The sequence below is a fragment of the Musa acuminata genome, chromosome BXJ2-1, assembly GCF_036884655.1.
Source record: "Musa acuminata AAA Group cultivar baxijiao chromosome BXJ2-1, Cavendish_Baxijiao_AAA, whole genome shotgun sequence".
In the NCBI taxonomy this organism is placed as follows: domain Eukaryota; kingdom Viridiplantae; phylum Streptophyta; class Magnoliopsida; order Zingiberales; family Musaceae; genus Musa; species Musa acuminata.
Genome location: NC_088338.1, coordinates 5,971,834 through 5,996,784, shown reverse-complemented (window position 1 = coordinate 5,996,784; position 24,951 = coordinate 5,971,834). Strand labels below are relative to the sequence as shown.

Genomic DNA, 24,951 nt, shown 5'->3' with positions numbered 1-24,951 from the left:
AACTTCATCCGATAAATCTTAAGAATGTCAGTTAATCTAATCGGTAATTTTGCAAAAAAAAAAAATTCATTAATTTGCAAACATAGATGTCATCAATAAAAAAGGAGAGAAAATAAATGTGGTTACGACGGTTGCAGAGGCTGTGCTTTCGTTGTTGGGTCTGGTGAGGTCCATTGGAGGGACCTGCTAAAAAATTTGGTGATAGGCGAGTGAAGGTGACAGTTGGTCCAGTAGAGATAGGGATAAATGATCGTTCGGTCATAAATTTTACTGGAATTCGCCCGTAATTTTCCATATAAAAACCTAAATATTTCCCCATTTCTTTTATCTCAGTATGACGATATAAGCGGATAAGCTTCGTATCCCTCACCCTCTCTCCAGCCTCCTCCCTCGGCCCAAAAAGCTTCCGCGAATGGCTGCGTCCACCGCTAACCTCATCCAATTCCCCTTCGCCAAAACCCTCCCCATTCCCTCCCTCCGCCCTTCTCCTCGATTCCCACCCCATCTCCCAACCCCTTCTCGCCGCCCCCTCCACCTCTCCTCCTCCCGCCGGCTCGTCGCTGCCTCCGCGTATGGTTCCGGCGGCCAGGTCGACCCGGCCGTGGCGGCCGTCGTTGACCCCGCCCTCCACAACGCGAACGTGCTCTTCTTCGGGTCCGGCTACAACGTCCAGATCGTGGTGGACGAGGGCGAGTCGGAGGAGGCCCTCTTGAGGCGGTTCCGCAGGGAGGTGTCGAAAGCCGGGGTCATCCAGGAGTGCAAGCGGAGGAGGTTCTTTGAGAACAAGCAGGAGGAGAAGAAGAGGAAGGCCCGTGAGGCCAGCAGAAGGAACCGTAGGAGGTGATTTGCTTGATTCCTCCTCCTGGTTATATATTTGGAGTTCCGTAGAAATAGTTCACCTCAGTTCTTAAGGACTTGAAAGCAGTTTGACCTATTCTTCTCATTCAGTATAATTAGAGAACAGAAAGTTCAGAGCCTCGTAATCAATTCATCTATACTTGTCACTGTTTTACATTTGGTAGTTTCTTGTAGAAGTATACTGGATAAGTATATAACTTCTTTTTTCAAAAGAATTAAAACTATATTCGACCATTTATCCAATCATTCTTTTGGTAGTAGCAGTTTATAGATTGCAGTGATCATTATTAGTACTAGTTCGGGGCTGTTTACGACTTACCTTTTATCATGAAAAAAATGCATATTTGGGAAAAATGCTAGCTTAGATTACTTAATTAACTTCAAATGATTAGATTTTCAGATAAAAAATAAGGTCATTCTGGGAATTTGTGTTGAGCTACCTATAGTTAATAATACCCGCTGACAAATGATGAAAAATTTGAAGGTGTTAGCTAAGCTACTTAGCTGGTAAAGACCTTAACCCTTTGCAAGTTCTTAGGTCCGACCCGCTTTCACCACTTATCTTTTGCAAAAGCAAAAAGATGAAAAATTTTAAGTTATATCAAGTTTTGAGCAATGAACTCCCCCTCTGTGACAATATTTTGTGACAATGAGCATCGTGGGACATCTTTCTATGTTATGCAGCGACAAAGAGAGTGAAATCATGTTTTGAGTTCTAATAAATTTAGATCTCTAAAGAATTAAGATTTTTTAAGGCTGAAAGGAAAAACAATTTGGTTATAACCATTTCAAACCAATTGTAATATTTTTATTTCTCATACCTACATCCATATTTACAATCTCGGAGACAAATCCAAATAACAAAATGAAGTGATGAACCTGTTTGATCCAAGGGCAGTACATCCAGGCTGAGAACTATCAAGATGATGCCAGTTGGTTTTGGTATGCTTGGAGCATCATATTAATTCATGCTTTATGTTTGCGTTACTACTACTAGTTTTCCTATTAACAAGCACTACTAGACAGATTTTGCTTATTTGTCTAGTAATTGAAGCTACCGCATTGTATGACAATACGTCGTCATTTGCAAATTGAGTAGTGATGACTTAACTCCTAATCTTTCTCAGAATTTTACACATGTACCACTTTGATGACATATTTTTTGACTTTTCAATATTCTTTGCCCTCTTAAATCCGATGCTGCCATAATTCATGTGAATTATCTTTAAGCTTATTCTGGCAAATGATATGTTGACATTTAAAACTTGGATCTAGAATGATCTTTTATGTGCTAGTTATAGTTGGTAAATGTGAACTAGCATTGATTAGCCCAAGGTGGCTTTGTAGATCCTATTTGCCACCGCAAGCTATATTCTATCAGCACTTTCAGATAACAAACTATCTTGAAACTACTGTATTTATATTAGGGGAGATTCCACTTAAATAAATTTATTATTTGCTCATATGAAGCGACAAAAATTATGACAAGAATATACCTATAACTTCCATCAATTTATCATTCCAATGTGGATTCTTTGACCATCTAGCTCTATTAATTCCCATGTCCTTGCTAGTTTTGGTGTTACCATGTCTAATTTGCTTCCATAAATAAGTAGTTTGACATAGTTTAAACTTCAAAGGACCAGCTTTTTAGGTGCTCGTGGCACTTGTGGTTTGGTTTCTTGTTGATAAACTAAGATAAACCTTCTCTGCCAAATATCATTTTTCTTCAGGAGATTTAATTTACTTGGAAGCATAAATTGACTCACTATTCCACTCATTCCAGGCGATCAGGGCCCAGATTCTCATCTTCATCGTCATCAGGAGATAATGATTCTGCTCCAAAGCAGTCCAGGGATGACTTAGATGACAACTGGGAGATGCCAGAGGGTGATCTTCCTTACTGAAATATGTAAACCTCCTATGTTAATTCTTGATGCATTTTCGTCAGTCCACTACTTGGATTCTTACGGGGCATACAGACTGAATTCTCTTTAAATAGCCTCTTCTTCATGAAAGAAAGAGACAATGGGATGAAAAGTAGTTTTTTCGGAATCTCTTAAGTGTTTGATGAGGTTCAAGTCATGGAGCTGTATTTATACTTGAATTTGATTAAGGTGCTGTCTCAGCATTTGTATCTTCAACACACTGCTTATTTCTTCCCATTATTTCAATATTACTTGCAATTGCAATTACCAGCAAATCCTCCTGTCTTTGTAAAAGACTTCTGATCAGAAACTGGTGAATCAACTGATGGCAATCTACTTGTTCTAGCTCTTCCTGTTAGTTAAGTTATGAACTAGACTAATTATTTGTGGTTTGGTTTTGGGTTTTTAGTGCAACATTATGTGGTCTTATCTATCAGTTTCAAACCTTTTATTATTTATCTTGTTATTGTTTACAGTAGCTCGTTGGTCATATTTGTTGCCAGTTTTCGTGCTTATTTTCTAGTTGACCAGCTTGTTACTAAACCTGGTCGTAGGGGGGCAGGGACAATCCTTGTTGCTAAGGTTGAATCAACTCCACTGACTCTTTAGTGGGTTGATATCAGGTCAGACATTTTATTTAGAAGCTTTACTTCCTGTTTCCTTTACTTCGTGTTAAATGAGCCTTAGACTGATGAGACTAAATGACTTGCGCAGGTTTGAGCAAGAGCTGGTCGTTCTAGGCCCCTGAGAATTTATACTCTTTGCATGAATCCTGACTTGGAATCAAGGATTCCTAGAGGCCCATAGATAACATCCTTTTGTTGATTTTTATGCTATTGTTTTGTTTAGTAATAGAGACCATTGTTTTTGTATATATGATTTTAGCCAAATATCCTTTAGATCTCATCTCAAATTCTGCAGTTAAAGGAAGTTCTATCAGTTGCCAAAATCCTTGGATTCAAGTTTCAAAGGTACATACACAATCTCAAATTTGGCAACTAGTTGGATTCTAAAATCTGGATTTTATAATCCATACTTGGAACTTCAATACTGTAGCCAACCATATAAATTAGGATTTCTCTTGGAAATTGAACATATATGGATTCTCTTCCTTGTTATTGTCGGACTTAGTTGACCAAAGCTGCCTCTCTTTGGCTATGATTCAGGTGCTTTTGAGGAAGCTGGTTGGACCAAACCAGGAGTTGAATGCTTTCACCAACATGGGGATCCACTTCGTACCAGCTCCCCTTGCTTAAAGGAGCTGTACTCCTTGTCTTAACAAGCAGAGAGGGGCCTTGGCCTGATTTCCATGCATGATTGATACATGGGAGATTCTAAAACTTTATAAGCTTCCTTTCACGCCAAGGTTGGTCCATCAGCTTTTGTTACGAGAGAGACAATGAGGAGGAGAAAGAAAAGAGGAAGAAACTTCCCCTTTTACCTAACACACTCATCTTCCCCACCAATACTGCCGTAGAAGAATCAAACACTAAGAGGGGTTGATATGGAAGGCCAGAAATGATGCTAGGATCAGTCAATCCAAACACAAGCCCACTGATGTGCTTTACATATGCTGAGAGCTTCCTGTCACATGGAACTGAGGGATCTTGACAAGAACAAATCAAGGTGGAATGTACGGTGGCTTAGTTGCTGGTAACAGATATCTTCCTGGAGTAGTTTAGGTTAGACTAGATGTGAAGCTAAAGCAATTATGGAGATTGTGATTCCATTGCAATTATGGAGATTGTCGACAAGAAGAAAACACCTCCTTACCACATCATCATCAGAGGTAATTTAAGATTTAACTCTCAATTTTCAAGTAATTACTTTTTATTTACATCTACATTTGCTCCTTCATTTAGTCTGGAGAATGAATGTTATGTCGTTCATTAACTTATTTCCTGTCATACTAAGTAAGCATGCAGATGAGATGATCTCAGGCAAAATGCCTAAAAAGCATGCATGGCAGCCAAGAGACGTGCGATCTTTAATGATGATGACTTGCGAAATAGCCTTCGTTACTCTTTGTTTTCTTATTGGGTCATACTTCATCTTGTACTGCAGAAAACCATGCGATCATTGTCACTGATTGTTACAGTATATGCGTGCGTGCCTTCACCCCCTGCATGCACGCCAACATTTGCATGCATGGGACGTGGAACTCCGAGAAAGTGATCGACGTGCACAGGGTAAAAAAAGAGGAAAGGCAAAAAGCTTCTTCACGAGAGAGAGTCGAAGGTTAAGGCGTGGGAATCTCGTTACAAGATGGTGGCAGACCGCCTGAGCTACTCGTATCATGAGGTCAAGAAGCTTTCGAGACTTCACTTTTGTTGACCTAATTCTTTGAGAAGACTAAGGAGCTCAACATGCACCGTGCACACTGCCGCTCCACCGGTGGTATGCGTACGTACCTTCATCATGGAACATGAACATTCTTCTGCATCAAAAGTACCGAAATATGCGACACCATGAGTCATCTACATGTCTACCTACGTTCCTCTCGCTGCATGAGTTCAAGACATGCAGGTGAAGATCCCAACTGGGAAAAGAACATCATCTTCATATTGCTTCAGATCATGCAAGTGTAAATGTTTTATGTGAGAAACATGCGAAGATCCTGCGATATATAGCGTGTCGAGATTTTAGAGAGTTATATTACTTATGTATAGGTGCTCTCCAAAGGATGGAAGGGAAGGGTGAGCAGCCCAAAGAAGAGTTGTCCCCGTCGTTGGTGTCATGGCAGAGCTGCTTTAACGCCGATGTCGCCGCTTGTGGTTGAAGTCATAGTTTAAAGAACTAATGGATTGAGAGAGAGAGTATGTGTGTGTCTGTGTGCGCGCTTGCAAGTATTTTCGAACCTTCTTTCTAGGCACACACATTCTGCACTCCTGCTCCCGAAGTCCATTAAAATAACACTATAAAGATTCTTCTCTCTCTTCCTCCTCCTTAAATATTTCATCCATCTCTTTCTCATTCTCTATATTCTTCTTCTAAGAGTCGTATGGAATGATGAACTATAAAGAAGGATGTAGTCTTAAACGTCTAAAGCAAGACGTGGAGAAGGGCTGGTTTGGTGTTATGAGTGTGGGAGAAGATTGCAGGTGAGCATGCGCAGGAGCTCTCTCTCTCTCTCTCTCTCTCTCTCTCTCTCTCTCTCTCTCTCTCTCTCTCTCTCTCTCTCTCTGTGTTGAGGTGATCTATTAAACATGGGGGTTTCTTTCTGAGTTAGAGTACAAGAAGGAAAGCATCGCACACCTTCTAAAGCTGAGCTGGGCTTTGGTTATGCCACAAGCTTCATCATTCCCCTCACCTTCCTATTTCCATGCCTTGACACCCCCCTCTATTTTATGCCTCCCCCCTCACTGCATGGCTTCTCAGACTCTCCTCATCATGCCCTAACACCCCGTCTCTCTCCTTCCTTCTTCTCCACTGTATGAGTGGTTTCTTCATGATAACAATAACCACATTAATGCAGCATGCCATCAACAGCACACTTCTGGTTGTCATCTTCTACTCGCATGAGATGATGGCGGTGAAGTTGGTGATATGAATGTGGATGAGGTAAGAAGGATTTGGATGATCTTGTGAACCGAGGAAGCGATATTGGTGAGGTTCAATCCGATGACTGGCTTTACTTGTGACAGTAAACCGGTCTCAGATTGAGCCGCGCCAATATCACTACCTTACTACACGCTCATACTTGAGAATTCTTTTCTTCTTTGTTGCTATATTGCTTTGCTATTAATTACTCTGCTCATTTTGCCTCTATATGTTTCTTCCGTGCCATCTCTCTCTCTCTCTCCTCTTCCATTTACATGGAGGTAAGGGCACGAGGCACTTCTTGTTCCTGCAAATGTAGGAGACGATAGGTCTATTAACATTTGACATCTGACTCATTGATGCTTTGGTGATATAATACTATAGTCCAAATACTATTGTCATTTACAAACAGATTATTGAGCATTGCATGCACTAATTAGGAAGGAGAAAAGACTCTAGAGTTTAGATGATGGTAATTATTGCATGATATCACCAAATATGTGGATGAGATGACAGTACTGCCGTTCTTAAGCACTTTGATGAAGAAGAATCACATATTGAATCCCTGAAAGTTACAGCATTGTAATTGAAATGGTTTCAATCGAATACTGTGTAGGTAGGTAAAGGGAATTTGCAGGCTCATTTCATGCTTTATTAATGTCAGGCATATCTATGCTTAAACAACTTCCTCCTCCAAGTAGAACTTTAAACCATCATAGAGCTATATTTCACACAAAATCTAGGCTCTTCATGTTATGAGTCAATCAAGATGGTATGACATCAGTAGGTTTCCAATACCCCCAACTTAGAGTGGATAAAACTTGGTTTCATGATGCATCTCAAGCATTCATCACAAAATGGTTTTAAGTTGATCATGTACAATACTAAATTATTGTTTCAGTATTCTTTTATCAATATGATTAATTATCAGTCTAATCCGACTTGATCACTTCTCAAAAACGAGATCGTTATCGTTATGAATTTTCATGGGTCCAATCTAGCCTAATTTTCGAAGAAAAAGTTTACCTTAGATTCAAAGCGCAAAGAGGTCGCTCGTGAGATAAGTTATTAGATCATATTTTATATCATTATTATAAGAGATTTAAATTTGGATTTGGATTAGAGAATAGATCGATGAACTAGTATATTAATAAGATTATTCCTTTGTAATCTCGATGGAACGTAATAAGATTCGAGTTATAAAAATAATAATTTTAAATATAAAAATAAGGTAATTATATCCCTTATATTTACCATTTTTAATAAATAGATAAAGCTGTATTTTTAAAAATAAATCAAATTATATAATGTCACAAATAAAATTAGAATTTTTTTTTTAATTTCCATGTCAGAACCCTTATCTTTTAAAAAGAAGAACAAAGGAAACTCTTCCTGAAGCGTCCAACGCACACTTCCGAAGCGCCTCGTTTCACGATTTGAATCCTTGCCGTTTCCCCGCCCGACACGGAGCCCCGCTTCCCCTTGGGACGATGACCTCCAAGTCTCCTTCGGCCCCGTCGGCCTCCAATCCAAGGAAGAGGAACAGCAGATCCGATCCATCCCGCACCAGAAATCCTCGAGAATCCGGCCGCAATCCCCCCAAGAGATCCCCTTTCGCCGACTTCGGAAGGCATCCGCATCCCCTTTTTATCCTCCGCGTCCTTCCCTTTCCCTGCCTTCCCTCTCTTCTCATCGTTCCCCGTTTGATTTCCCTCGCAGCTACATGGCGATCAAGAATCGAAAGCTTCGTGAACAGTTCGACGCCGGCGCCTCCTCCTCTGGGAAAGGAATATTTAGCGAGATTTCAATCTTCGTTGACGGATTCACGGTGCCTCCCAGTCAGGTGCTTTCTTTTTCTTCTGTTTGTTGTCATTTCAATGCAATTGTATCATCAGATCGATCGAATGGGTTGTGATGGTGCGTTGTTAGATCGATGCCTTCAGGAGCTCCGGGTTTTTATGCTGAGGCATGGTGGCCGGTACGAGAATTACTTCTCCAGGCGATCTGTGACTCATATCATTTGCAGCCATCTGCCCGACAACAAAATGAGGAACTTCAGGTTATCAAGAAACGCCACAAATTGGATTTCTGTGTCGAGTCAGCTCTCGTTCTCTTTTCTCAACATGTTCCTTGATGTGAAGGTCATTGAATTTGAGCTATCTTTTCTATGGTTCAGGGCATTCAGCCGAGGGCTTCCAGTCGTCAGACCTGCCTGGGTGGTAGACTCCGTTGCTGCCAATAAGCTTTTGAGCTGTAACTGCATTTACACTCGATCCTCTTGTTAAGTTATTCCTTCTACAACGATAGGTTTCTGGAATGTGGTCTTGAGCCATATACGATAACCGATGTTCTTTGTATTTGCGATCAACTTACAGTAGCATGCTTGCTTAGGGGAAATGAGTGACCATGATAGCAGTTGATGCCTTCCATTTGGAGTGCCAATTAAACCTGTTTCTTTAAATAAGTATAAATTCTTCGCCATCTAGACAGTATCTAAAGCTTGATATCACATTTTATTACATGCATAGTAAAAAATTTTCAAGCATTGTCCCAGCTACCGGGTTGTGTTCATATGCTTTTTAAGATTCTCATCGCTCCACAGCCATACAGCATTTTGCTGGACTTAACTCTCATCTCGTCAAATTTGCTCTTGAACTGCCATGCCACACATAAAAAGTCATAGAATTACAGGCCAATTGTTTTTTTTTTTTCACTGTTGAATGTTGTACTGCAGAATTTCGAAAGCTCTGGCTGACAAGCCACGGTTTTGATTTTATCATGCTTCATATGTAAATGTTTGTTAGTACAATAGTGTTGTACATCTACACTTACTATTTTGTTGTAAACCCATATGCTAATTTATGTTGGTACATAGAAACAAATGATTCAATGTTAGTTTTGAATATGTTTCTCAGTGTTTAACTGCTGCTTTTGTTTCAGGGGTCCCCTATCAGTTGAATGAGCTTGAGAATGGGACATATAAACAACAAAAATTGTCTTCTTTCTTTGCCCCTAAGTGCACCTCAAGTCCGAAGATCGCGAATACTGAGAGCCACATAACTCCCCTTGTAAGATCTGCAAGTGGATTATTGTTGCACAAGGATGAAAAGATGAAGCAATTGTTGTTAGATGAGGAAGAAAAATGTTCAAAATTTAGAGAACAATCTATGTATGTTGGCGACGATAAGTTTTTCAAGGTGGAATATGCAGAATTAAAATTTGGCAAAATGAAAGATGAGCATAATATAACAGGGGCTTATCCTAGTAGTTCTTGTAGGAACAACAGAACGTTGGAGGAATCATTAGATCCACTAAACTTTGGACATTGCAACCAGCAAGAAGAGAATCTTGGAGCTCATCATTGTCTAGAAGATTATGCCAAGGTAACTGGTGTGGTTTCTTCTACAAATGTGCTATTTATTATAACTATTTAGCTTTTCTATCAGTTATCACGTTCTTTCTTGTTTTCAGTTTTAAACTAGAGCATTATGTTGTAATTTTTTGTCATGTTGTCTGCTTAGCAGGCTATTCTATGAACCCATATGTAGACTTTTTAGCTTGAATGATTCTTGCTAAATTTGTCTATGATTGAAGTCATGTCAATTCCTAATGTCTACCTTGTTAACAACTCACGGAGTTCAGCAAGATTGGGATGATACATGCAGTGAACACCAAGCTGTTGGCTGATGCTATCAAATATCTGCTAACATATGTTTTGCCTACAAAAACTGCTTTGTTCCTGATAGATTGTTGCATCAACTGTGATCTAATTTCTCTCCTCCCTTCCCTTTTTTTCTATTCATCTTTTTTGGCTGCACATGCATGTTCCTATTCCAACAAATCTGCCTCTTCCTTTAACATGAGTGTTTGAGATATTCTTTGATGAGATTGTCAATTTTGAAATGAAAACTATCCTGTAGAAGAATAAAGGTGCTTTGAAATCATCTTAAACACCTCATGTTTTATACTTTTGTGTTGCTTACCCTTTTAAACACCTCATGTGTTAAACACCTTTTAAATCATCTTATACTCCTCATGTTATTTTTCACTATTCCTGATTACTAAGAAATTTGTGACCTAACTCTTATCTTAATTTGAATTGTAACTAATAATACTTGAATTGTGTTTGTTCAAGCCCTAGATGCTGATTATTTTCTACTTATAACATTTACTTGAGCTCTGCAATCTTCAAAATTGAAGTTAGTTTTAGAAGAGCAGTAGCTATTGATGCAAAAGTGCCATTTAGACTCTTGTATAAACTTGTTTATATTTATCTTCTGATTGACATGCTTTTTTGGTAATGTTCGTTATATCCATGGTCAGCTTCATCACTTGATTGGCATATCTAGGGTGCTATGGAGAGCGACATTCACCAAATTCAGTTGTCTACAATCTCTCATCCAAGGCATGATGATTTGCACATTAATACATGTGCTGACAACCATCCGGATATAGTACCTCAGTCTTTAAGTCAATTAGATTTTTCAGTACTGCATGAGTTACCTGAAGAACTGAAGATTGGTATTCTTGAAGCACTTCCTCCACACAGAGCAGCTAGTTTTCCTGGCAATGGTTCTGGCAGTACCAGGAAGAAATTTCCTTGTGACATAAAAGATGAGAATTCTGAAAAACTTGATATATTTTTGTGGGAAGGAACTCCTCCAAGTTGGGTTGAGAAGTTCCAACATAGCAGTTGCCTTTTGTTGAACATTATCGCAACTCAATATTCTAGATCTGATATGAATGGTCTTCTATCGCTGACTCTTCAGTCCTTCAGTCATATTTTGTCTACTTTTACTGATTTAAGTGCAATGGAATCAGATGAATTAATTTCCAGTTTGTTTGACCTGTTTAAGCAATATATTGAACTGAAGGTCAAATCAGATATTGAGGAGCTGTATGTTTGTTTTCGGATATTAAGAAGGTTTGTCTTTGAATTCAAAATTTTACTATGTTCATATCTATTTCCTTCAGCTGCTAGGTTTGTAGATTTTTCTTTCAGTGTACTGGGTATATTGTCCAGGTAGCTTAACAGTCACTATTTATTCACACAAGTTGATCAATTATATGTTAAAACATATGATCCGAAGGATATAGGAACAACAACACTATTGCTGTGCCACAATTTTATGTCATTTAGGACTCTTTTGTCCAATCATCAAGTATCTTTATTGGAGGAAAGAACATCTCATCTATGGATTATTTAGCTTGCTGGCAAATTCAAATGGAAATTTGGAAAAAAAAATTTGCATGTCTTTGGGATTAAGAACTCAACACATCTCATATTATGATGCTAAACAATGTCCTATTTTTTTCAGAACCATTTGACGTCCGATTTTAAATTGCTGAAGCCATATTTTAGTTACATGTGATGGTTTGAGTTTCATAACACTGAATATATCTCTTTTAAGTTAGTTTCATATTTGTACGGTTTAGTGGATAGTCCTAGACTATAGAGGTTGTGAATGAATTACATTAGCCTATATCTAATGGAATATTTTCCCGAGCTACCCTCATTCTTCTTCTATAAATAGGATTTTTGGTGCATGTCTTTAGGAGATTTCCTTTACCTAATTATTTGTTGAATATCAATATTTCTTGCTGCTGCCCACTTATTCTGGGTGCATATCTGTGAGCTTCTGATCTAACTAAAGTATGTTGAATGATGCAGGTTTGCAACAGATATTAAGTTTCTGCAGCAAGTGTATGACCTAATTCTTCCCTTTCTTCAGGTATATTCCAAAGAAGTTATCTTCTTGATGTCTGAAATGAATTGACATGGTTAAGATTTACCCTTCTTGAACATGATTTTTTTAATTTTGTTTAGATACACTTCCATGTATCATGATATGTTCACCTTCGCTATTGCTAAAAATTAGAAGGCACTTTTGTTGTCAAGACTTACATATTTATATCACACCATTCCTTTTGATGTCAAGACTTGCATATTTATATCACAAAATTGCTAAAGATAAACAGATCGAGCTCGCTGCTTCTTTGCCCATTCAAATTTATCATAGATTTACAAGCAATTTCTTGAAGTTTAAGATCATTCTGTGTTGAAATTACCGGACTCTCATAGACTTCCTCATGGTGCCTAAATTTTCATGATTTATCCATGAAATTATGGTAGTTAGTGCTTTTTCATCATAATCGTAGCCTTACATATAAATTTCCAGTTTGGATGCTTGGTTTTGTGCGGTTTTTTTTTTTTTTCTGGTTAATACTTTTGTAGCATCTGTCTCTGATTTTCCCAATGAGTTTGTTAGCATTTCCTCTGTTACGTGTTGACGATTATTCTTGCTGTCAGCCTTTTCTTTAGTTACGAAACTGAACTGGCTGTACTCTTGCCTTTCTATTCTTAATTAGTGCTCAGAATTTACATTATCTCAAATCATGCTCTATTTCTGTAAAGAAGAGAGATCTGTTATAACACTTTCAGATGTCATGCTGGCATTTAGCAAATTCTAGAGGCAGATAATATAGCACTGACCCTTCTCTGATTTCATGCTCCAACAGGCTTCTATTAGTGAGAACTATGGGGGAATTCTTAATCTTCCTATTGCCAAAGAATAGGCCTTCAAATTTGAAGATCATTTTCTATAGATTCGTCTATTTCATATCTTCAATTCAGTGTATTCACTTGCATGGTAAGCGGCAACAGTGATTATGAAAGTTATTCTTTTTCATAATTGTTTCAACAGTTATTTGGCTTATGTTATATGTTTTTTCTTGTTATAGTCATAACAATAAATAACTTAGGAGTTCAGCTAGAATTCTATCAGAAGGATTGTAGCTTCAATCATAAACCTACCAATTGAAGATCAGATTTGCAGGTGGCTCAAAATATAGTAACAAAAGTTCATATTAGTTGGCTATATTTTAACATTCTATTGGATGTATTGAGGTTGCAATTTAATCAAACTTATAATCAGACATAAATATACCAAATTGAAGATCAGTCCTGTTAGATGTGATGCAATGATCAAAATTTAGAAATCAAATCGATGGAACTTGATATGAATACAGGGAACATGGCTAAGTCAATACATACATTTGATAGTCTGATACCATTGATCAAATCAGAGCATAATATTTTCTTCTTTTTCCATCTATCTTATGTATATGTTATTATGTTTTTGGAAGTAAAATTTGATTTCTTCAATTGGAGCCTGAACGAACCTCAATCCTCGTGATAATAGCCTGTTTTAGTCATTGTAACATGTTATGTGGTATAGATCTGCTATGCTTGCTTGTAATTTGGTTTCTAACATCTTTCCTACTCACTGCTCCCACAGAACTGTCATTGGTGTCAACCGATATCACCAACCCATGCCATCGAGGAAGAAACGAGGTCGACCCAAACATCAGCTTCGATCGGCTGCTTCCATTATCACGTCAAGCTATGTCGTCTTCTAAGTTGGATTTAGAGGTTTGCCGCCCAGTCCTGCTTCTGTTGCATTCTTGAAACTCTCGAGCTTGCACAACTGAACTCCCCGTTGACTCCTCTTGGCAGGAGTTCTCCAAACTTGGACGGCTCGAAGGAGGACTTCGGAAGCAGCAGTTGTGCTCGGCATGAAGAGCTCATCTCGGCACTCGTGTCATCTGATGGGTAAATATTACACTGCCCGAACCACAAGATGGCACCATCTCGATTGGGTCTTCGTTGCGCGTCCGCCCGAGGTGAACTCCCTCCCCACATGGGAGAAACCAGAGTGGGCGGCGAAGAAGGCAAGACTCGCGGTGCTCGAGATCCCCACACGACGAGGCCGGAGACATGCGTGCACTGTCCATGGAGAAGAGACGACAGCAGATGCGGCGCACCAAAGCTTGTCGTCCTCCGTTCCTTTCAAAGGTGTGCACGAATTTCGAAGCCCTCCATCTCATTAGCGGGTTGTCCACTAATGTGTTAAAGAGTCAATACAATATAGTTTGCTGTTCCTCTAATCCATTGTTTTTCCTCACACCAGAAGTAATCTTTGGTGTCGAGGCATCACCGAGGTTGATGAGAACCTTCCGTGTCGTGTCATAACATTCATGGACATTGATTGATTCACACAGGTGACGACAAGTTATGCCTTTGTTATCTCATCAAAAATATCCTTTTTGTCTTTTATAGATTAGTCAGTCGGAGGTAAAACCCCGGTGATCTCCCAAAGAACAATCTATTATCCTCGTGATCCTTGCGTAACAATGAGGCACTTGCAGCGGAAGTTGCCATTCCAAATCAAGTGTGTAACCCGACCCTCCTTTATTTTCCTTCTCCATCAACGCCACCACAGAACAAAAAGAAGGACAAGGCAACAACGAGGCATCATTAATGGCCAGGGCCTCGTAGGCTCGGCCCATGGGACGCCTTCGCTATCGTCAGAACCGTCGACGTCGCCGCTGATGGCTGGCCCCGGTCGCGGCCGATAAGCCTGGAGCCTTGTACCTCGCGCACCGCCGGGAAGAGAACAAGGACGAAGAACGCCATGAGAACGATGGCGTTGACGAAGACGATGTGGCGGGAGCTCATAGCGCGCGGTTTCCTGCACGGCGCAAGCTTCTACAATTAAACCGATGACGAAGACAGGGAGAGGGTGACCAGTGATATAGGAAGGAAGGAAGCAGCAGCAGCAGCAGGCGAACGAGGTTTAGGCGTCAGTTGATCTGCGTATGCAAGCAGAAAGAGGCGCGGTTCATAGGTGGGGGAGTTCGACGTTTATTTATGGAGCTCAACATCTGCGTGCGTCCATAGCGAGTTCAGATGACGGTTTGGAGCGTGAAGTCATGCGGTGGTTTGGCCGGTCATACTGCATGATGAACGACCTACCACCACGTTGAGTTTTGACCTATCGATGCATGGCTCTCATGTTACCAGATCTCGGCCGGAGGAGGAACGTACAATGGCGACACTGGAATCACGGGATCTTCCACTTCCAAGTTTGGCTTGCGTTGTATCCTTGCGGCTCGTTCCGTAGTTTTTGGCACTGGTCCGGTCAAGACCAGCCCCACATCCCACTGCCTGCAATCTGGCGATGCCTCTTTACACGCGCACAGAAACCCAAAAGGGAAGGGTGAGAGAAAGAGATTTGTGTGTTCCATGATGTCTTGAATCCGGCCGGGACGACGAGACCACCAACAAACAAGTACGCACGCAAAGGATTGATGGCATGGCATGGCGGTCGGCTCGATGGTGGTGCGGAAATATGTGCCATGGTTAATTATGTCATACTACTTGATAAGGATAGTAATTATGATGAACTCGACTGACGTCTAATGACGCCTTATGCCTCGATCGACGTGATAGTACCTGGTCAAACGGATCGGAACGTCGGTCGAGGCACATTTACGCTTGCTCAGGCTCGATTCTTCATGCCACGCCAACACCAGTATCAGATGTCATCACCCTGTCCCTTGCAAGCGGGCACGTCAGGAAATAGTAAGCTTCCCTATAAGTACCCTCGCATTCCGAAGAGGAAGGGAGGAAAAAAAACTTCTCTATCTAACTTCCCCTTTACATCGACTAATTTGATCGTCGGAGGGGTCGGGCCGAGCACCCCGACCCGACCTTTGTGCAGGGGTGAAGCCGAAGGTCCCTGCGAAACGCAAAGGCGAATTCTTGCTAGGAGTAGACTACGACATCGTCTCGACCATCGCAGTCGACCACCTCGGCGGACTCAAGGGACGTCTCGGGAAAATCCCTATCATTCGGACCCGAACCAAGCCGCCTCGGTCCCAAGGCCACGGCTTAACGTTGTTTATACTAACACTACTGTACATACAATATGTGGATTGTGAATCTGATGAATTAATTCTATACTAATTCACATTGCCACTAAATTATGGTGAAAATGAGTTTCCGAAATCATATCCCAAAACGAGATATCTTTTCCAACCATCTGGTCGTTTGATTCGTTGGTTTCCTAAATAAATGATGCTCGCGAAGCCACCTTTCTCTACTCGTTCTTCTCTCTCCCGCCACCTCCAAATCTCGTCTCTATGGTATCATAAAACTAATAAGCTCACCATCATATTATCTGAAGCATTGCGGCCGTAACACTTTCTTTTTCCTTTGTGATCGGTAACTTCGTCACTGTCGTAATTTTCTCTTTCCTTTTTTTCCATTGCGATCCATAGATCCTTCACTTTCACTACGACAAACATGACACTCCCTGTGAGTCCACCTCCCGTTTCCTTGTGTTGAGTTATAGAAGATTTCCAATTTTGTTTTCCAAGTAATGAAATTTTTGGCCTGAGAATTGCAGTAAACATCAGTATTATACGAAAACAGACATCATGTCATGTTTAAGAGCACTTGAGAATTGCAGGAAGCATGGATCTATATCTTATGAAGTTAAGGTAATGATAGGAATATTGGACAAGAAACCAATTCTGAAATAGGATATATCACGGTAGACTCTGGTTGTCCAATACATGAGGGTGATTTGGAGCCAACTAATGTCCTCTTTAAGACATATTACTGGCTAAAATGTTAAGAGACCAAGAGATTCAAAATGAGATTCTATAAAACTAGATCCAAGGCATACCGGACGAGATCCATCCAATAATTAAGTTAGTATAAATTTGAAGAATTTTATCAAATGTCGCATGGGCTAAAAAGTGTCTATGATGACGATGTAGTCCGAAGTAGTCAAGAAGTGAAAGTATAAAAATATGTAGTATGCTATATTAAAATACGGAAATAACCTTTATGTCAAGATTGAAATCAAATACTTAGATGTAGTTTAATGATGCGTACCTTTTGATGTCATTTATTTAGATATTTTTATTTGATCTATAAGGCACCGTTTTTAATCTAAGATCGTTGTCACAAGGAGGAACTAGATCCTTTCTCCTCTCTTCTTATCCTTTCACAGGACTAACTAGATTGATGGTTTAGGGAGAGAGTTGAGGTAATTCCTCAACTATGTTCGTTGTGAGACGAAGACGTGCATCTGTGTGTATCCGTGCGTGTTCAGTCCTTAGAGGTCCTGCCTATTTATAAGCGAGAGTAGTTCAGTCTTTAGAGGTCCTGTCTATTTACAGACGAGAGTATAGGGTCAAGGATAAAATATTAAGAGATTTTCTTTAAATTAAAATTGATTCGATTTGGTTTGAACGAGTTAACCGAACCAAAGAAGAGTATCCTGAAATCAGAATCATTTATAGCCTTCGATATTGTACCATTGGTCAATCGGTTCAAACCGGATTGTTTAAGTTTAGGTTAAGTTTGATTCAAAATTTTAATATAATTTGAATATCCTTAATCGAAGGAACCCACCAACATAATTATAGGATCTCATACCTCGAATCTCATGCTTGCTTGTATTGTGAATATCCGATGAATTCTATACTAATTCGGTCGGTCAATCTATCACATTACCACTATATTTCAATGGCCTTTTTTTATTCATTGGCCAATCTACGATGAAAAGTAGTTTCTTAATTTCTATCATGTCTACTCTACGCTCCTTCTCTCTTAACCTCGAAGTCTCGTATTTATGATTTCAACCGAATTAATTGAGAAGTATCTCTCGAGTATAATGTAAGCCAAATTGACCGAGAGCGTCTGATTGCATTGTTCATGAAGCATCTCTCCATGATGATGATGCAAGTTAAATCGGTCATTGCCGACAGTGACAATTGAATCCAACAAGGATGTGATCTTCGATGATGACTAAGATAATCCAACCTCAAATTATTATTGTTCGACATCTAAGACAATCATAAACCTACGCTATTGACGACACATTACGATCGACATATCTAGTAGGCCCCTATCTCATATGTTCGGTGCCATGTCAGATGATGATTTATTTAACTATATGGATCTTTCCACTTAAACATTTGACAGAGTAATTGACTTGGCCAAACCATCATTTTATAATCGATAATTCATTATACGACTTATTGGTGATCAAATAATATGCTAATTGCTTTTGTGCTTGACATTTAATCGAATGATTCAAATCTATACTAACTGACCTTGTCAAGTATATACCAACAAAGGTCTCAAGTATATACCAACATGGTTTTGTAAGATCTTGTTGTGTCGAATTTTATGGTCTCTTGACACTTGAACCAACCTGAGACATGCTTGATTGCCTTTAAATCATCTCCACATGTCAAATAACCAGAATATGTCATACATATTTCATCACAACCACAAATGATAAATTTGACACTCATTTTTGGTATCGATGCCAGAGTAGTGAGGTGGTCTCAAAATTTAAGCAAAAATATATTTAAAAATCCAAAGAAGAAATAAAGATTGGTTCTACCAAGAACATGCATAAAACTCCAATGCAAAATAAATTATCACTTGATCAGTTGATAACAAATGTGAAATCATTTTACATCAATGTTCCCAGACTCCTTGGATCCATTGCCATAATCGCTAAAACATAATGGATGACTGGCATCACAAAAGCACATTTCCCTTCCAACATAATGTCAAACACAACATGAAATTAAGTTTCTGAAAGAATTAACAAGTCTTTTGTTTAAGGCCATTAAAGCCTTGACAAATCCAAAATTTTCACTCGAGGGGAAAAAAAAAGAACTTCTCTCGGACAGAAGAAAATAGAATGCTTGAGATCCATCCGGCAATGTACATCATCCAAGGTCCTTATTTCCATTTTGTCCACGACATGCAAGTAGCAACAAAGACATTAGTTCACGACATCTACAACCAGCTTGCGTGACTTAATAACAGACCACTTCAGCCGCCGATAGTAAGCAGCTTGGAGAAGAGCAAGCGACAGAACGAAAATCCATTTGAACCCCATCTACCAAAGCAAAGTGCTGAAGGTTAATAGAGAAGCTCACAGGTAATGAAATTATACAAGAAAGTGTGGAGGAAAAAACCATGTTACCAATTTTCTCTCTTCCATCTCAGGCTCCGCTGCCCAAGATAAAAATGTAACAACATCTTTGCCCATCTGGAGCAATGGTGACATCAAGATATCAGAATCTTGCACCTAATACATATATCACAAGGTAAATAGATACGCTACAAGGCAGAATCTTACCTGGGCTTCAGTTGCAGGAGTACCATCTTCGTACTCAACAGCACCATCGATAAGCATTTTTGGCATAGCTATTGCACCACCGGGAAAATAGGGATTGTAATGCAGCCCCTCACGAATCTGTTATTACCACCAATAGAAATAAATCCTCAGTTCAAGGAGTATATGGCTACAGGAGAAAGAAAAACAATGGTGATACATTATCAGATAATGCACAAACAGACACATGCCTACACCCACATTAGCTTTTTCCCTAGAGAAATTTTATATTGGTGGACCAGTATATGGCTACACTCATGTTTAACTTTTTCCCGCATGCACAATGGGTTTTTTTTATCACCAAAAGGAAAAAAATATACATAAAATAGTTTCTTTCTGACTGATGACAGCTTATACAATCATGCTAGAAATTTCATAATTAGATATCTGATATACTTAAACTACCATAAGCTGGTACAACACAAAGGAGGAAAAGTACTAGATGCAATCTCTTAAAAGTAATTAATGGAGAAGAAGCCTCCCAAGAAACATCAGGTACAAGATAAATTAAACACAAAATTCTTTAATATGTGATTCAATGCACATAGGATGACATAATTCAAGAAAAGCCAGGCCCAGAATGAACACTATAAAGTATATCTCCAAACAAAAGCTTATTTGTGTCCTGTTTGTTAAGGTAACTAGATTGAGTTAATGGAATCAATCCATTAACCGTCACCAAAGCCTTTTATAGCTTATAGCCTTAACAGGCTGGTGAGTTATCATCTACTGAGCTGACATCGTTACTATGATGAAACCAATCTTTTTTCTTATTGGCATGGTTGAGTCTTTCCTGAGCTATCTGTAGGGAATTATCTAATAGGGCATAAAGTTCATCAATAAAAGTGATTTCCATATAAGCACTCTATTTTATACCAGTATAATAAATGGCATGTCTAATGGACATAACATAGCAGTATACAAGATGCATTAAAAATAACTTAACAGCAAATTACCTAGTCACAAAACAAAACAAGCAATAGAGAAGAATCATAAATTATCAACAGATTATAGCAGCAAATAGAGGAGGAAAGGAACTTATGAAAGAGAAAAGTGAGGAAGGAATGCATCTAATGAAGACTAAAAAAAAGCAATGCAAAAGAAACGCAGATATAGCTTAATTTTATTGAAAAGCCAGAAGAAAACTCAAAGAGGGAAAACAGAAGAGAAAGAATAATATAATAAGAAATAATTGAAAGAAAAGAAAATGAAGGAAATAATTGAAAGGAATAGTATAATATAATAAGATGGCTAATTCTTGAAGAAGCGAAAAAATGCATATGTTTAAATAATTATAAAGCAACAGACAGGAAACAAGCACATTTTGACTAAAAGATACCAACAACTGTGTAGACTCAATTTGCTTACATCAACAATTGAAAAAAAAAAACGATAAACAACAACTTACTTTCTTCCAGCATATTAGCAGTTATAATGTAAAAAGCAAATGCAAACAGCAATGAGATGTACTTTTTATACCTACAGGAATTACAAACACATAAGCACATCATAATCATGTTTTTAATGATATATCTCTTCAGACAGAATCACCAATTGACATCAAAGCTACTGAAGAAATTACAAATATGAATATTTTCAAACTCGTTATAAGCAAGAAAACCCCACAAAAAAAAACCATAAAACATTATACATTTTGTTCAGAATTTACTTTCCATTTTGCAAATTCATTCAATGGACAACAACAAAGAGTGCAAATTCAGTTGATGCCAGAAGATTAGTTTGAACATAGAAGAAGATCACATGTAAAAGCCTCACTAGTTAAGCTTGCTGAAGTGTAACAAACAAGACTATAGCAGTGTCATTGGTGTTTCCTAACATTATCATACAAACACAGGAAAATTTTAAACTATAACCAGAATATTACCGAAACACCAGCAGGAGGATCACGATAGCCAGTGAGAAGGGCAAACACATAGTTCTGGCCATTGTGTCGTGCCTGGAAAAAGGTAAAGAATCACAAAGAATGCCATGGAAAAGATGAACATTACAGGTAAACAAAATATGCATGTACTCATTGTACCTTCGTGATTAGGCTCAGGTCAGGAGGATATGCTCCTCCATTTGCAAATCTTGCTGCTTGTTCATTGGGGTATGGCTGCTGAAAACGATCACTTAATTTACCAGGGCGAGTAAACATTTCACCTTCATCATTTGGGCCATCAACAACCTCAATCTCAGCAGCCATTGCTTTTGTCTCCTCTTCAGTGTATGCAACACCAACAAGATCTCGATATGAAATCAGAGACATCGAATGACAAGAGGCACATACTTGTTGGAAAACTTGGTGACCCCGCCGAATTCTGCCCATATCATATCATGTAACAATTGCCACATAAGTCTTATGCTGAATAAATACAGTTTCATTCCACTTAAAAGAATTATCACATAAGCTGGTAAACATAATTGTGCAAACAAAACAAAGTCTATATTTCAAGGTTTTTAATCTCAGGCACTTGAGCCATACCGATCCAGGCCATAGTTACAGTGTCATTCCACTTAAAAGAATTATCATATATGCTGGTAAACATAATTGTGCAAAAGAAACAAAGTCTATAATCCAAGATTTTTAGTTTCGGATAACGAATTTGTACCGGTCCAGACCGAGACTGGTACAAGTTCGAACTGTACTAGCATACCATGTGTTGGTAATATGCCACTACATACCAAGTTTTGGAAAAAGCCTAAACAAATTGAAAAATAATAAAATGTTACTGCCCCGTACAGGCCCTGTACCGAGCATATCATCTGATTTACCCTGCTTCATGTGCCAATAGACTACTGGATCACTAAATACTGTTCATCCTGGACAGTATTGCAAAAACCTTGCTACTGTCAATAAAGTGGAAATAACTATTTGTACCTTACAAAAGTTAATATGAAAAAAAAATTGGAAGTCATCAGACGAGGTAACTCCATTTAAGAACCAAACTAACTTTTTTCAGCTATACAATTAATCTCTTTGTAGTTTGCGACACCACAATACTCGAACTACAGTGGTTTTGCTTGATAGCATACAAGAAATAGTAAAGTTCACAATTTACAAAAAACAAAGCCATTAGCATCCTTTTACTTACGATGCATGGTCATACGAATCAAGGATACCCTTATGAGGCCATGGATAAATTGGGGCTGCTAAACCATGCTCTGCTTCATCAGCAGATGCCAAGGAAGCAAAACCCAGAGCACCAGTAATACCAACTCCAAGTAATGCAAGCACCTTTGGAGATTTCATACCAGCTGATCCGGTAGCCTCTTCCTGCTTTATATATTGAACAAAAGATGGAACCTGCATATAAAAGAATCTCATAAGACTAATATGAGTTTTTAGTCAGGAAGGAAAAGTTTATTTAACATATAATCATACCATAATCTGTACAAAAATCAATAAAGCAAAAAATGGAACTAATGATTTCTTGTTAAGAATAAAAAATCATAAAAATATTCATCGCTATAGTAGTATTAACAAGAAATATTTCACAATATATCCCAAATGCATGTTCATAGGCATTCCTATGCTGATTGATTTCCATTGAAAATCTTGTACTACATTTCTTCAATAGATGTTGGAAGGTTTAGTGCTTTGCTAACACACCATCAACTCAAGAGTATCCTCTAATTTTACAGAACAAACATTTTTCTCCAAAAAGTTCAAGTGAATAACTTAAGCCACTGAAATCCTAAGTTTCATATGCAGTTTGGACAGATCCTAAATGCAACCTGTCTTCTGTTAAAAATATGATCATATCAATCAACCTTTAGAAAATAACTAAATATCTGGTCAACCTAGACTGACAGAAGGAGAGAACATGGAAATAAAAAGAAAAGAGTAGAGGAGGGGAAGGAAACCTTGTTCCAAAGATCATTCTCTTCCTCTCTAATGTGTATGTAGATATCCAAGATTAACTTGTACATACAAGATCGAGGAAGTGCATATCATGTTTAAAGAATCTAAAACAAGACTTTCATTCATAAGTGGTCTACCACAGCATGGAAGCAAAGTGTCTCTTTTTTATCGAACCCTAAAATTTGACAATTTGAAAGACATGACTAACACACACATGATATGAACCTTGCTGAGAAGGTACAAAATAGATTAGGTTCAAAAAGAAATACTTACTGATGACTGGAACTGAAAACGCTTCCTCAGGAGCTGGCTGATGCCTCTTCCAGCAGCCATTAGTGCTTAAAAGAAGACGTTTGGAACTTCACCACTGAATTATGAGAAACATAAATCAGAAGAATACAAGTGTGAGATATCCTATGAGATAACTACCATTATATCAAGATAAAAATGGCATAAATGCATTCAGAAATCGATGTGAAACCAAGAAAGCAATAAACAGAAATATTCAGTAGTATATAATCACAGACAACTACAAATTCTGATTTAATCTTCTTTGTTTCTCAGGCATGCTGGTTGGGATGGAATGTTAAGTTTGCCAGACCAATCCACCATTGTTGCTTCCAGAATATGTTACTAATCATTTGGTTGAGAAAAAAAAGGCGAATCAAAGTCCAACTTAGCAGATGAAATTCCAAGTCTTGCTAAACAAATCACCAATGTCATTGCTGGAATATCTCTCTAATTAGAATCCTTCACATAAATCCTGTTCTACACTGGGAAACATAACAATCATGGTCAAACTGCAGATAATTTGTAAATATGTAGAATGCAAACCCCAAAAGAAGAAAAAATATATTTTTAAATGAGGATTATATATTTCGAACCCTATTTTTGCCTTTAGAATAGAAGTTTCTTCATTAAGCGGCACTAGCACTGGTAGATCGAGCGATCTCTCCCCGAGTGACAACCCCACAACATCAATCCAACCTCGCCTAACACCAAAAGATCTGCGGCTCCGATCAAAATCGGTCTACTAGTATGACCATCAAATCATCAAAAGCCCAAGTAGAAAAAGGGGGTAAGAATTCAAGACGAACCTCGCAATTCTTGATCCAACTTCGATTACAAGTACAAGAGGCATAAACCATACGACTCAAAACGTAAATCATGTTGATGACCCGAAGAATATTCACCACGAAGACCACAATTTGGACTAGCTCATGATCGAATAGATCCACCAATAACAACAATCAGAGGAAGAAATCGTTGAGATGGACAAAAGAAAACGAAGGGAAGGACCTGGACGAGCTGCTGCTTCAGAGAGAAGGAGATTGGATCGGAGAAGCCGTCGAAAGAGCACACGCTTGCCCTACCTGGCTAAGCCGCAGTGGCCGATGGGGATCGGTGTCGACTCCGAGCGCGTGGCAGGTTGACGCCCTCTTGGTTAACCGGCAGCTGTGGGTAGGAAATTTAGAAGAGCCCGAACCCAAATTCCAGCGTTATATCGCGCGGACCCAATCCCTTCTATGTTAAGTTGGACCAGTTGAGTCGATCTTGGGTCAAATTATAAATTTAGGAGAGCCGGAGCCCAATTCCATCGATACAAGTTGAGCTGAGCTGGTTCAGTTGAGTCAACCTTGGGTCAAATTGGAAAGCCCGAGCCCAATTCGATTGCTACATCGCCGCAGAACCCAACCCAACTCCTCTG

At 38.8% G+C, this 24,951-nt stretch overlaps 3 protein-coding genes and 1 long non-coding RNA gene across 7 annotated transcripts; 3 read left to right on the top strand and 1 right to left on the bottom strand.

Moving 5' to 3' along the window:
• Positions 1 to 357: 357 nt before the first annotated feature.
• On the top strand, positions 358 to 3,002 carry LOC135598625 (small ribosomal subunit protein bS21c-like). Its single transcript, XM_065092716.1, has 2 exons — positions 358 to 840; positions 2,645 to 3,002. Exons 1-2 carry the CDS (start codon positions 413 to 415, stop codon positions 2,763 to 2,765), a joined length of 549 nt encoding a protein of 182 aa, XP_064948788.1. The 5' UTR covers positions 358 to 412; the 3' UTR covers positions 2,766 to 3,002.
• Positions 3,003 to 3,766: 764 nt separating this feature from the next.
• Positions 3,767 to 5,613, top strand: LOC135598628 (uncharacterized). Its single transcript, XR_010481630.1, has 2 exons — positions 3,767 to 4,575; positions 4,851 to 5,613. It is a non-coding gene; the product is annotated as an uncharacterized LOC135598628 (long non-coding RNA).
• A 2,142-nt stretch (positions 5,614 to 7,755) lies between these two features.
• LOC135598621 (DNA repair protein REV1-like) lies at positions 7,756 to 15,215 on the top strand. The gene is made up of 9 exons (XM_065092706.1): positions 7,756 to 8,169; positions 8,270 to 8,385; positions 8,503 to 8,579; positions 9,267 to 9,709; positions 10,676 to 11,250; positions 11,998 to 12,058; positions 12,846 to 12,976; positions 13,625 to 13,758; positions 13,843 to 15,215. Exons 1-7 carry the CDS (start codon positions 8,050 to 8,052, stop codon positions 12,900 to 12,902), a joined length of 1,449 nt encoding a protein of 482 aa, XP_064948778.1. The 5' UTR covers positions 7,756 to 8,049; the 3' UTR covers positions 12,903 to 12,976; positions 13,625 to 13,758; positions 13,843 to 15,215.
• A 3,389-nt stretch (positions 15,216 to 18,604) lies between these two features.
• Positions 18,605 to 24,700, bottom strand: LOC135598622 (cytochrome c1-2, heme protein, mitochondrial-like). Of its 4 annotated transcripts, XM_065092709.1 has the most exons (9): positions 24,341 to 24,533; positions 24,128 to 24,250; positions 23,517 to 23,610; positions 22,474 to 22,685; positions 21,420 to 21,699; positions 21,264 to 21,335; positions 19,343 to 19,459; positions 19,187 to 19,252; positions 18,605 to 19,099 (listed from the first exon to the last, which is right to left on the bottom strand). In XM_065092709.1, exons 3-9 carry the CDS (start codon positions 23,574 to 23,576, stop codon positions 18,983 to 18,985), a joined length of 924 nt encoding a protein of 307 aa, XP_064948781.1. In that variant the 5' UTR covers positions 23,577 to 23,610; positions 24,128 to 24,250; positions 24,341 to 24,533; the 3' UTR covers positions 18,605 to 18,982. The 4 variants fall into 4 exon arrangements, with proteins under 4 accessions (XP_064948781.1, XP_064948779.1, XP_064948782.1 ...); XM_065092707.1 differs by lacking the exons at positions 24,128 to 24,250; positions 24,341 to 24,533 and adding an exon at positions 24,543 to 24,700; XM_065092710.1 differs by lacking the exons at positions 24,128 to 24,250; positions 24,341 to 24,533 and adding an exon at positions 24,617 to 24,652.
• Positions 24,701 to 24,951: the final 251 nt, after the last annotated feature.